General features: G+C 33.9%; 2 protein-coding genes across 10 annotated transcripts; one reads left to right on the top strand and one right to left on the bottom strand.

Moving 5' to 3' along the window:
• Positions 1-3,014: 3,014 nt before the first annotated feature.
• Positions 3,015-5,108, bottom strand: LOC137828724 (protein transport protein SEC13 homolog B). Its single transcript, XM_068635413.2, has 2 exons — positions 4,872-5,108; positions 3,015-4,177 (listed from the first exon to the last, which is right to left on the bottom strand). Exon 2 carries the CDS (start codon positions 4,171-4,173, stop codon positions 3,268-3,270), a length of 906 nt encoding a protein of 301 aa, XP_068491514.1. The 5' UTR covers positions 4,174-4,177; positions 4,872-5,108; the 3' UTR covers positions 3,015-3,267.
• A 507-nt stretch (positions 5,109-5,615) lies between these two features.
• On the top strand, positions 5,616-12,481 carry LOC137828723 (serine/arginine-rich SC35-like splicing factor SCL33). Of its 9 annotated transcripts, XR_016523136.1 has the most exons (9): positions 5,747-5,823; positions 6,197-6,247; positions 6,336-6,531; positions 10,399-10,564; positions 10,979-11,056; positions 11,299-11,514; positions 11,699-11,863; positions 12,016-12,105; positions 12,195-12,481. XR_016523136.1 is itself a non-coding variant. In XM_068635410.2 (8 exons), the coding sequence occupies exons 4-8, from the start codon at positions 10,416-10,418 to the stop codon at positions 12,340-12,342; spliced, it is 630 nt and encodes a 209-aa protein (XP_068491511.1). In that variant the 5' UTR covers positions 5,750-5,823; positions 6,197-6,247; positions 6,336-6,531; positions 10,399-10,415; the 3' UTR covers positions 12,343-12,481. The 9 variants fall into 9 exon arrangements, 5 of the variants coding, with proteins under 5 accessions (XP_068491509.1, XP_068491510.1, XP_068491512.1 ...); XR_016523135.1 differs by lacking the exon at positions 6,197-6,247 and having other exon boundaries at positions 5,711-5,823; positions 6,473-6,531; XM_068635410.2 differs by lacking the exon at positions 11,299-11,514 and having other exon boundaries at positions 5,750-5,823.
• The last annotated feature ends 954 nt before the right edge of the window (positions 12,482-13,435 follow it).

Below are 13,435 nucleotides of genomic sequence, written 5' to 3'. Positions count from 1 at the left end.
GATCTCTGTTGAACCCCTTCCACTTGTCCGGTAAGGGGGTGTCCATGATAAAATCAGTGAAAGGATGACGTCTGTCAGGGCCAGCGGTGCCTGTTGTATTCACCGTTTTATTGGGGTGGGATTCGCCATCCATCTCCAAGGTGAGGTTTGTGTTCTTCGGCTCCCTCTCGATCTGGGGGCCGACAGCCATGGTGAAGGACCTACCAACCTGGTTGGTTGGAACAAGGGATGGTCCCCCTTCTACCAATTTCTTCATCTCTCTATTCTGCTCTCGGAGGTTCTTGATCTCTTCTTCGTTCTTCCTGGTTGCCTCTTCATGGGCCTTCTTCATCTCCGCCATCTCCTTCTGGAGAGCCAACATCATTGCCGCTTTGTTGCCTCAGACATTCTCTCGCTTGCCATACTGTGGGTCGATACCATCTATCTACTGTTGTTTCTTCACACTATTCTCTGGGCTCCACGGTGGGCCCAATTGTTCTCGAACAGGTTTGGGACCTAGAGAACTATTGCTTCTGCTCCTATCCTCGGTCGACCTGCCACTCTCCAAGCTCCTTGATACGGTCAAGCTCCCTAGTGTACCTCACTCCTCTCGGTCGTCCTACTCCACAGGCGGGGGTGGTACCTGCAAAAGGCACTCCAACGCTCAAGTTAGTGGGGGTGTCGGTGCTCAGGTGTAAGAGTATTGTAGATAATGACGTACCTTTCTCCTTGAAATGCGTGCTATTTATATTACCTTAATGGACCTTCACTGTTGGGTTAGATTAAGAGAGTTGGTTAGTGTTTAGGGTTGCATTAAGCCACCCTTAACCATAGATTAGCCTTGCTAACATGGTCAACCTTTGACTTGAACGTTATGGGTCGGTCGGTCACGTGTAGTGACGTGACTGTCTCTTTATTACCTAGGTGGCGGCATGAACTGAGTGATGGTCGTCCGATATCATTTCTCATGTAATTTTTTTTTTCATGTAATTTTTATACGATTATGTGGATTGGTTTTGTGATTCTTGGTTATGCATTTGTAAAAGTCATTTTGAATGAGAGTGATTTTATAGAAACGATTTTAACTAAATGTGATTTTTGTTTGGATAATAAATATAAAAAAATAATTGACATCTTGTTTAGATCTTGCGACAGGAATTGATTTTTGAGTGTGTAATCATCAAAATGACTTGACTTGAGTCTACAGGTACTAATAATGTATTGAAGTATAATTTTGAAATAGTAAATTAAATATTATAAATAATATAATATTTAAATCAATGATATAATATAAAAGTATCTATGTCATAATAAAAAAATAATAATAAATATAAAATGTTAGGAGCTATCTTTATTAAAAAACATTATTTCTAATAGGAACTAAAAGGTTTTATATACTTTAAGAATTATAAAAATACAAAAGGAAATTAATATATTATAAACATAAATATATGATATTTAAAGCATAAATATCTATAAAAGGTAGCAACCTAAAACATCTTTAAAGCAAAAGTTAATATATTATAAACATAAATATCTGATATATTTGTTTTATTTTAATAATTCAAAAGTTAGTTCTCAATTAACAATGTGTCATACGACCTTCTATTTGGCTCGATGTCAACTTTACTCAAAGTAATTAAAATATGTTATCTGACTATATTATACAATAAATTATATTATTTTACTTTTTTGTTTTTTAATTTCAAAATACACTATTTTTAGATGTTAAAGTAGTTTAAATAACACTATTTAAATGCTTTTAAATTATAATCAGTCTAGTTTAAAATTAGAGATACAATTTATTTTAAAGAAACTAAAACTGAAATTCAAAATATTAACGGGAATTAAAACTAGATTTTACTCTATAGTTTTTTTATTCAATAGTCATTGCCACTAATTTAGTTTCTAATTTTTTTTTAAAAAAATTACTTATATATATAAAGTGAGAAGAAATCAAACAATTAAGTCATTGCTACTAATTTAATTTTTAAATAAATTTTTTAAATTTACTTAGATGCATAGAGTGAGAAAGAATCAAACAATTAAGTCACACCAATGATATCTTTAATTACTTTCTTTAAAATGTATTTTTTTTTTAAATATGAAAGTTTATATCACTTAAGTATTGCGAAAAATTATATCCATCTAAAATTATTTGATACTTTAATACTTCATGTATATTCATCAAAACTCACGTAATATATAGTTATTAGAATATATATAAAAAAAAATTAGTTTGTTTACCATTTACTGTTTTTTTTTATTTGACACACAATCAAAATAATATTTAGTTACAAATCAACAATCATATCACGAAAAGTTACATTCTATAAATAATTTTGGTTCTATTTATTGGTAGTTTTAATTAACTATTTATAATAATATCATTTTTATTTTAAATTTCAAAAATAAATAAACAGAAACCCACATTTCTGTGATTATATCAATTAAAAGAAGAAACAAATGAAATCCATCTTAATTTTTTGTTAAAAAATTGTCTAATATATATATAACTCACTAAAAATTTGGTAAAAACCAACATGAATTCGTAATTACCATCATATATTCATATTATACAAAACATGGTGTTAAAAATGCGTAATACTTACTTTTCTATGAAACTGAAACATGTGAATTCATCACTCGTTTTTACAGGAGAGAGTATTTCCCTAAAATTTTAAGGAGAGAATCTAAATGGAATTTTGCTTTGAAAGCTTATTTCTTAAATTTTCATATCAATTTTTAATGTGAATGCTGCACCATCTAACTAAACAAAAACAAAACGGGAAACGGGAATTTTTCTTCTACTGCATAGAGAAATCCAAAGAATCTAAGCCTAAACAATCATATTAAACCTTGAGCAAGCAACAGATATAGATTTTGTTGCTTGAGAGATATATGACAAAATTTAATTATATCACTGCGGATTATGTCTGTTACTAAGATTAAATCATTCTTGTACCATACACAGCCTTGATTAAAAACCAAATTCTCAAGGAGGATATTATGCACACATGGTGAAGGATTAATCATGAGCAGACAAAATTAAATACAACAGTTTATTATATACTTGAAAAACTTTGTTCTAATCTCAAAATAACTCCAACTAATGAACTTCATTCTTCCAATCACAGAATATGCAATGGATCACAAACATCAAGGAACTAGCACTATGAAGCACAATCAATCAACTGTATAATTTGCAGGGAAACAAGATGTCAACTATATTTCAAAACAAAATTCTAACCATTTTCAAAGTAATAAACAAGGCCAGCAAATCACATTCTAAGGCTCCACTGTTGTCACCTGTTGCCATTCCCCGTCTACTGCTTCTTTCCACAATGTCACGTTGTTGTTCCCTTCAGCCACTGCCAGTATGTTTCCTGTCAGTGACCATGAGACCCTCCAAACAGGTGTCTTGAAATCATTCAAAACCTTGCCTTCCCACTGATCACCCTCTTTTGCCACGGTCCATATAACCACTTTACCATCCTGCGATGCACTGGAAATAGTAGATTTAGGTAGCCCTAAATTGGGTGCCCAAGCAACATCTCTAACCCAATCCGTGTGCATGTGAAGAGCAGGGAAGCAGTCCATCTTCCACAGTCCATTGTTGAGCTTCCATACCTTCACAGTATTATCACAGCCACCAGAGCACAGCTTTTGCACAGGATCAAGCAACCCTGCACCAACAAGGGCACCAGGTGCCATTGATGGTGCCCATGACACAGAAGTGACACCAACTGGGTGAGCCTGATCAATCCCTGCAGTGTCCCAGCCACCATCTGCTCTTGCAGTGAAAACAGATATATTCCCATCAGATGAGCCACAAGCCAAGCAGAGACCCAACTCGTGGGGTGCCCAAGCAATAGAATTCACAGATGATTTGTGCTCATCAAACACATGAGCTTGAGTCCATTCATTTTGGTTACCCTCCTTCCAAATAATGACACGGCCATCATAGGAACACGATGCAAGCAGAGAACCAAACTTTGGGTGAGCCCACACTACTTGCCAAACAGGTCCTTGGTGACCAGTCAATGTTGCTAGATGCTGAGAGGCCGTGTTGCTCACTCCAATTATCTTAATTGTGTGATCTGATGAAGCTGTTGCCAGCCTCTTACCATAGTAATCCATGGCAACATCATGGACAGTGTCTTGGTGACCCGTTTCAACCTTCTGAGAAGGCATATTCCTGCTATCAACACACACAAAATGCAAACAGTTAGTTTCAAACAACAATTTGCAAGTGAAACTAATATTCTAAACTATACTAAACTAAATCCTCTGTTAACTAGTCACTTCCAATGTAGAAAAGGCAAAGAAAATCTCAAATAAAATACAACGAAGGAAGGAATAACAAAAGTATAAGCATAAGATTCAATACCAAATACACAAATATATAACATCTTCCAAGCAAGCAACCCATCAAACTTCAAAACACAATTCACTATGCATAATAGTAAATCCATCAACAAAAACATAATACTAGGGCAAAAGCCTATTCCCAAGCTGATGAAAAGTGAAAACCCAGCCACCAAAGGTTTTAAATTTTACACAAATATTCCTCGAATTTAGCATTGAAGATAACGAAACGGGATTCCGTGCAAATACTGATCTATAATGGATCATGGAATCGCAAGCAATTCGCAAAACTAAAAACATCAAACCCCGTAAAAAAAACGAAAACTGGGGTGAAATGGTTTATCTTTGAAAATAAACCGCATCTGGGAAACCAAATGGGGGCAAATGAAGTAACGGAGGTAAAGTGAAGAAATTGTCCCAAAAAAAGAGAAAGGTATCCAATGAATAGGAAGAATCGCAAAATGGGTACGGAATGAGAAGATCTGAGTTGAAATTTGAATAGATCGAGAGAATGAAGAAGGGACCTGAGCAAGAGATAGGGAGGGAACCAGATGTGGTTGCCGGAGCTGCCGTGGAGGTTGGTGAGAACAAGGGCGGTTCAGTAGGTGCAAGATGAGATCTGAGGAAGAAACTGAAAAACTGAAAATAGAGAACAGGATTTCCCGTAACCAATGGACAAATATTATTACAAATATAAAGATTAAAAAATATATATTCCATAGGACACATTTTTAAGACAGGAATTAAGATGCCTTTTTCATATGTTTCTTACAAAGTGTACTAGTAGGCACATTTTATAATTTAATTAAATTTTAAAAAATAGTAAATTCAATAAAGAAATATAAGTTGATATAGTTATGAAATACTTGATAATAACTTGTTACTTGGTTGCTAAAGTTAATCATTATAATTGAATTATTATTTGTTTTGAAATTTAGAATTTTAATTTTTTCGTATTTAAAGATGTCTCAATAGATAAAAGAAAAAGGAAAAAAAGTGTAAATACACGTTAGTCTTATTTTATATAACATATTTACTATAACACTTCTAAAGATAACAAAATAAAAAACAAATTATTCATTATTTTGAATGATAAATTATATCTCCTTGTATCAACAATAACAAAATCTTTAGTGTTATAGAACCCTTATTTTCGATTACGCAATTCCTATTCTGAAATCACCTAAAATTATCAAGAATAATTGTGATATTTCAAAGAATATCGGGTGCAAGAAAAAATAAATTGTGGGGTGCATGAAGAAATAGTCAAGAAACAATGAAGTAATGAGGCCCATTCTGAGAACCTCACGGTAACCCGTGCACTCGTATGTACCGGATCAGGCCTTTCACTGGGAGAAGTTTCGCGAATATAGAAGAGTCAGGTTACAAATATTGTCAAAGAATTTATGGTTTGGGAATCAAACTCTCTCCCCTTTCTACAACACAGATTCCGTTGTTTCGCCATTTGTGAAGCAGGTAAACTTCAAATCTCTCATATTCTTCTTGTTTCAGTTTTTTTTTATCTGATTCTTGTTGTTTATCGTTTCATTGCATTGCATTGTTCGTGACAAAATTGCTAATTCCTAGTTTATTAAATTTCGAGAAATATATATAGTCTCTAGGTGCTGGAATCTTTTGTTTTTTCTAATTCTATTCCTAATTGAAATTATCATGATTTAATTTTCTCTGTTTTGAACTTCTTGATTTGGAAATTGTGGTTATCTCTGTCTTTTTTCTAATATTTTTGAATTAATTTTTGGTAATCAACAATTACATTTGGATAATCAATAATGATTAGTTTTTCCTGTTTTTAACTTGTTGACTGTCAAAATTGTTATGGAAATTGCAGTTCTCTAGGCAGTGGATCTGCTTTTTTCTAATCTTTTGAAATTTGTGAAAGGTAATTTCGGTTCTGGGTCAAATTAATAATGATTAGGTTTTTTATGTTTTGAACTTGTTCTTCTCCAACGTTGTTTTGGAAATTGCAGTTCTCAAGGTGGTTGAATCTTCTGCTTTTGAAATTTGGATGAGAAGTGATTTCTGTATTGGGTGAAAATAATTATGATTGATTTTATTGGGTGTTCCTTATAACTCACACCACTGCAACCTTCTTGGGTGTGCTTAGTCTTCTGTGACAGAGAGCTGATGGAAGAAAACGGTGGAAGCAGTGCAAGCAGTGGAAAAGTAAGAGAAGAGAATTGTTTTTTATTATTATATCTGAAAAAAAAGAATACAATATAAAGGACTCTGTTACACAGAAACAGAGTAACAGAAATAATAACTTAATATTCCCCCTCAAGCTTAGCGGTATATGTTTATCAACCCAAGCTTGGAAATTGCAGAAATAAAATCATCACGGTCAAGTGGTTTTGTGAGAACATCAGCAGTTTGATGAATGGAGGAGATTGGCAACAGCTGAAAGAGTTTGGATTGTAGTTTTTCACGTACAACATGACAATCTATTTCTATATGCTTTGTTCTTTTATGGAAGTTTGGATTGTGAGTTATATACCTTGCTGATTGGTTAGCATAGTAGACAACAGCTGGGATTTGAATTTTTATTTTGAATTCATCGATAAGATATTTCAGCCATTGAATCTCGCAAGTTAGAGTAGCGAGTGCACGGTATTCAGCTTCGGATGATGATCGTGACAGTAGATTGCTTCTTGGATTTCTAGCTGATCAAGGAGGACCCTAGGAAAACACAAAAACCAATTGTTGATTGCCTAGTTTGTGGACAACTTGCCCAATCAGAATCGCAAAAACCTCTAAGCTGGAGATCAGAGTTTGTAGGGAAGAAAAGCCCTTATCCAGGAGTTCCCTTAATGTAACGTAGAAGTCGGTGTGCAGCATTGTGATGTTCTGAAGTAGGTGCCCGCAGGAATTGACTTAAAAACTGAACGCAATAGCTTATGTCGGGTCTGGTGTTTGTAAGATATATTAGCCTCCCAATGAGTCTTTGATAAGCAGTAACATCCTTTACGGGAATTCCTTCTTGAAACATGTTTTTTGTATCCTTCATCATAGGCGTGGCACAAGGCTTGGCAGCAAGGAGACCAGCGTCATTGATGATGTCTAGAGCATATTTTCTTTGCGAAACATGAATGCCTTTATTAGATCTAGCTATCTCGAGACCTAGGAAGAACTTCAAATCGCCCAAGTCTTTTACTTTAAAAACTTTGTCTAGGTGCTGTGTCACTTGTTCAATGTCAGCTATAGATTTTCCTGCAAGAATAATGTCATCCACATATACTAGCAATATAGTAAAACTGTTTTCAGAATTTTTTATGAATAAAGAATGATCATATACAGATTGAGAGAAACCAATTTTGTTAAGAGAAGAAGTAAGTTTAGCTAACCATTGTCGGCTTGCTTATTTCAAACCATATAAAGATTTAACTAGCTTGCAAACCTGTCTAGTTTTGACCTTGATGCCAGGTGGAGGTAACATGTAAACTTCCTCATTTAGTTCCCCATGTAGAAACGCATTGTTTACATCTAGTTGTTTCAGGTGCTAGTTCTGTGTGGCAGCAATGGCAAGGAGCATTCTTACAGTGGTGAGTTTGACCACAGGTGAAAAAGTGTCAAGATAATTTATTCCTTCCATTGAGTATATCCTTTCGCAACAAGCCTAGTCTCGTGCCTTTCTATGTCACCTTTGGCATTGTATTTAATTTTGTACACCCATTTACACCCAATGGGTTGCTTACCTTGGGGAAGATTGGTCAAAATCCATGTTTCATTTTCTTCCAAGGCTTGAATTTCCTTTTTCATGGCTTCACACCATTCAGGTTTTCTTATGGCTTCATTGTAATTATGTGGTTCTTCATTAGATGATATAGCTAAAACATAGTTAAGATGCTTAGTAGTTAAGATTGTCATAGTCAAGATATGGAGATAAAGAATGAATGACATTACCAGAATGAGTTGGACGTTCACTGTCAATGTGACTAGAAAGTTGACAATGATAATCTTTTAGATAGCTGGGTGACTTCATGTGTCTACCAGACCTTCTTTAGTCGTTCCCTTCATGTGACTCTTCAATAATATCCCCTTCAGGTTGATCAATATGATCACTTTCATTTGTATCAATTGGTTCAAAATTAAAATAAAAAACATCTATTTGTTGATTACCTTTTTCTTTGTTACAGTCATTATTTTCAGAATAGGGAAAAACAGATTCATAGAAATTTACATTTCTTGAAACAATTTTTTTTTTATTATGAATATCAAACACAACATAACCTTTCATACCAATTTTATATCCAAGAAAAATACACTTCCTTGCTCTCGGATCTAACTTAGATCTATTTCTTTGCAAACTTGAAGCAAAAACATAAAGAACCAAAGACCTTTAAATTTTGAAAATTAGGTTGTTCTTTATATAAGATATCATAAGGAGTATGATTTTCTAGAACAGCAGTAGGTATTCTGTTTATTAGATGTGTGGCATAAGTCACAGCATAGGACCAAAAAACAACAGACAAATTGGACTAAAATAAAAGACTACGCATAACATTCAAAATGTGTTGATGCTTCCTCTCAACAATAGAATTTTGTTGTGGAGTTTCAAAACAACTGGTTTGATGAAGGATGCCTAAACTTTCATACAATGTGGCACATACAAACTCACTTCCATTATTAGAACGTATGACTTTTATAGCAGTATTAAACTGGTTATGTATAAGAGTAATGAATCTACTTAAGGCATTCCTAGTTTCAGATTTTGTTGTCATAGGATAAACCCAAGTGAACCTACTATGATCATCCACTATGGTAAGAAAAAACTTGTGACCATGCATAGAAGCAGTCCCAAAAGGCCCCCATATATCCACATGAATCATATCAAATATATGTTTAGTACGAGTGCTATTATGAGTGAAAGAAAGTCTGTGTTGCTTAGCATAATGACAAACATCACACGGTTTGTTGTTATAGAAACTAATATAAGGAAAAATGTTACTCAAGCTGTAAGATTTTATCAGACGGATGTCCCAGTCTGAGGTGCCCAATATTCTTTGTAGTGTTTCGGCCTGGATCTTTCAACTCTCTTGAAGTGTTGACAGTGACTTCATGCTTTGGTGTATCTATAAGATATTGTCCTCTATTCAACCTAGCACATCCAATCATCTTCAATGACTCCGCATTTTTGAATCTGACAAAACTCAGAAGTAATAGTGAGAGTTATGATTTTTAATCAGTTTTTGCACAAAAACAAGATTAAAAGCAAATTATGTTATATATATTACGTTATATAAGAAAAAAAAATTCAAATAACACTACTGTTCCTTCATAGTAAGCTATGACATGCGAACCATTTGGTAAACTGATATGAATAGGCTCTATTCTGTGAAAAGTAACAAAATTATTTATAGAAAAATTCACATGATCTGTAGCACCCGTATCTAAGACCCAAGAGTTTTCGTTTTTCTTACCTTTCACAGTGTTCTCATTTGAAGTGTTGTTCACAAAATTGTTCACCTTGTGCGCAGAGTCATTCTTCGTTTCTTGGATAAGTTTCATAATTTGATATACCTGTCCTTGTGTAAACTGATTCCCGTTATGAGTCAGACTTGTCTTCTTGTTCTTCTTCATCGTTGATATTCCTATCCATCACAACATTGTTTGTAACTCTCTCATTTTTTTCACCTTTCTGTTTATACTGAGGAAACCCATACTTGAAGTAGCATTCCTCTACTGTATGGTTCAATCTATGACAATGTGTGCATTGTTTACCATTGTTTTGATACTTGTTTTTTCCTCTTCCTTGAGATCTACCATTTCTGCTGCGAAACGTCTTCCAATTTCCTTGATTATCTGAAGAATTAAACAAGGCTTTGCTATTCATCATCACATTACCTTTATTCATCATGTGCCGTTCTTGTTGGATGATGAGAGAAAAAATACGATTTATATTGGGTAAAGGCTCCATTAGCAAGATTAGTGTCTTATGTCTTAAGAGTAACATAAGCATCATTCAGACCTTTTAACAAACACAAGGCGTACTCAAGTTGTGGTGTGTTTTCATTATATTTTCGTCTGTGGTTGTAGGTGAAATAGCATTAAATATGAGGGGAAGAAGCTACAGTTACAGTCCTTCACCTCCAAGGCATTATAGCCGAAGAAGGCGCAGTCCCAGCCCTAGGGGCCGTTACAGAGGACGTGATAGGGATTTGCCAACTAGTCTTTTGGTTCGAAACCTTCACAGAGATTGCAGGTATGTTTGTCGATGAAGGATTTTTGCATTTCCAGTAAGTATTCTATTTATCGCTGCTGTTGCAGTGTTGTTATTGTGTGTAATGTGGATGAGGGTTATTGGGCCTTTCTCCATGTTGCATTCATGTTACTTTGGCTTATCTTTTGTATGCAATGGAAGAAGCATAGGTGCTAAAAGGAAAGGGCGACTGGGAAGGAAATGTTTTTCCGCCTCTTGTACTACATCTATGTACAATTTGAACATTTTTTTCTCCCAGTTTCCTGATGAAGCTTTATTAAAAACGGTTTTTTGGGGGGAAGCTGAATCATGCATTCTTTGGATTATTTTATTTTTTGAAGAAATAATGGTTACGCATTTTGTCAGTATTCTGAGCAAGTTTGCTTCTAATGCTAGACTTTTCTATTCATTTTGCAGGGCGGAAGATCTGCATGGTCCATTTGGCCAATTTGGTCCTGTTAAGGACGTTTACCTGCCTCGAGATTATTATACTGGGTATGTGTTTTTTCATTGACTAAAACATGGCTCCTTATGTGTTGAAAGATTTCTCAGCGGTCACTTTGATAAATTGCTAGTGATATTAAACTACTATGAAACTTTCAATGTTGAGTTATGCCTTAATTGGGATTTCAGAAAATTGTGGTGACTTTTACATAAGTATTTAGTTTTGCCACTTCTTTCTCAGTAGCAATTAATATTCCAATTATTTTATGGGAATTTGGTTGTTTTATTGAAAGAGTAGAAGACACAAATGAAGTAATAAGAGTACTGTGTTGAAGAGAAGAAAGAAGTAAAAAGAGTACTGTGTTGAAGAGAAGAAAGAAGTAATAAGAGTTCTGTTCAAGGTTATGTAAGTATCCTTGAAGGTTTGGAAGGTTGAGTTTGAATACATTGTGAAGAAGTTCAAGTCTTGGAGAGAGTTCAATCTCAATTATTTTTTTGGCTTCTACAAGGTTAGCATCCGTGTGGTGTTTATTATCAATTTCTATGGAGTATTGAGAGTGGCTTGTGATATTTCGAAGTCAGGTTCATATTTGTGGATATCTGCAATGAACTCACCTTCCTTCTAATTCTGGTGTGTTTACTTTTTAAACCATGCTTATAGCGTATCTGATGACTTTGAATTTTATGGTACAGGGATCCAAGAGGTTTCGGGTTTGTCCAGTATGTGGACCCAGCTGATGCTGCGGATGCAAAACACCACATGGACGGTCAAATTCTTCTTGGTCGCGAGTTAACTGTAGTGTTTGCTGAAGAAAACAGGAAGAAACCTTCTGAAATGAGGGCAAGGGAACGGAGGAGGTAAGGAAATAGACACTTGGTTGTTTGTAATGTTGTGTTATATAACAACAGGTTTTTTTTCATGTTCTCATGTCAATATGAAAAGGCCTTTTGTTTATTATTACCCCACCCCATGTTTGATTCCTTTTTTCTTTAATTTGATCAATCTCTAGGGATCGATCATATGATTACAGGGGATCGCCTCGAACCTATTCTCCTAGTCCAGACTATTCACCTCCTCCAAGACGAAGAAGACATTACAGGTTTTTTTGTTGTTATTACATTAGCTTATGTAATTAGTTTAATTTGTGATGTAAAGGTGTTTGTACTCACCATTTTTATTATAATTCAGATCAATCTCACCAAGGGTCAGAAAATATAGCGATGGATCATACTCTAGATCACCTTATGGGTCAAGAAGCCGCAGCAGAAGCAGGAGTTATAGCAGGAGCAGAAGTTACAGCAGGAGCTTGAGCCCAAGTCCTGAGTACTCTGGGTGAAAAATGCTCCATCTTCTGTGCTCATCCATGTACTTTAGATTCAGAGTGTGAGTATTTTGTTAGTTTGGTACGCCTTGTTTGATTATAATAGTTCTATTCAACTGCTGCTTAAATTAAGTTTTTATCTTTCACCGGGTTATGGATTTTCCTTGTGACCATCTTCTATTCTAATTGGCATCATCTTTTATGGGATGGGATGTTAGAATGAGACAGAAGAAGTTTAAAATGCAGTATAAAACACATAAAATAATTGTTGTTGAAGAAAAGACAAAGTTTGATATCATGTACTAACTACTCAATATCTCTTTCAGTTCCAACTAGTTGGTGAAACTACAATTGAACACCAAAACACAAGCAAACTATTTTGCCTCATATCATTATAAAATCATTCACTCCAGTTTTAACCTTTTTAAAATTTTTCAGAAAACATAGATGTTGAAAGTGTTTATAGTATAGTTATATAAAAAAAGTTCTTAAAAAAACAATATATAAAACACTCACAATACCAAGTTTAAGTTTTTTGTTAGGAACTATCTTTACCTTTCCATATCTTAAAAATTAATTGAATACCCTAATAAATAAATTATGTAATCAATTATTCCCTCCCTTACTTTTTATTTGTATCGAATATGAAAAAAAAAATGTCTCCTTTTTATATGTGCTTTTAGAATTACAACCACATATCTGTTATTATTTTTTATTACACACTTATATGTTATCTAAAATTCAAATAAATATATATTTATTGTGCTAGATGAATAAAGGAATAAGATAGGAAATTGCATTTTTTTGTAAAATTAAAAAATTAGGAAAAGATTTATTTGACACTACATACAATAAATACATACATTTGACATCATAATATAATAAACTTTTAAATTAAAAAATAAATTAACTATAATTAAAATATTGTTTTATTAGTTTGTTAAGGAAATGTTATTTACCTCTGTTTCTGATGTTAACATATCACAACTCAAAAAATTATTGTGTTTCTTAAATTTTCGAAATTGTTTTCCGCCAAAAGAAAAACTAGACATGTATTATTAGATAGTTTTATACCCTCGTTATACGCAGAATTTATACAGAAAAATTA

Source organism: Phaseolus vulgaris, chromosome 7, assembly GCF_051622355.1.
Source record: "Phaseolus vulgaris cultivar YP4 chromosome 7, ASM5162235v1, whole genome shotgun sequence".
NCBI classification, from domain to species: Eukaryota; Viridiplantae; Streptophyta; class Magnoliopsida; order Fabales; family Fabaceae; genus Phaseolus; species Phaseolus vulgaris.
This window is presented reverse-complemented; position numbering and strand designations above follow the sequence as displayed.

What these genes read in the sequence shown, in the direction of transcription:
- LOC137828724 (XM_068635413.2), bottom strand. Translation starts at nt 4,173, where the DNA reads ATGCCTTCTCAGAAGGTTGAAACGGGTCACCAAGACACTGTCCATGAT.
- LOC137828723 (XM_068635408.1), top strand. Translation starts at nt 5,754, where the DNA reads ATGGTTTGGGAATCAAACTCTCTCCCCTTTCTACAACACAGATTCCGT. An exon ending in CCTCGAGATTATTATACTGG is followed by an intron (nt 11,057 to 11,698) that starts GTATGTGTTTTT and finishes TTTATGGTACAG; the next exon opens with GGATCCAAGAGGTTTCGGGT. An exon ending in AGGGCAAGGGAACGGAGGAG is followed by an intron (nt 11,864 to 12,015) that starts GTAAGGAAATAG and finishes ATCAATCTCTAG; the next exon opens with GGATCGATCATATGATTACA.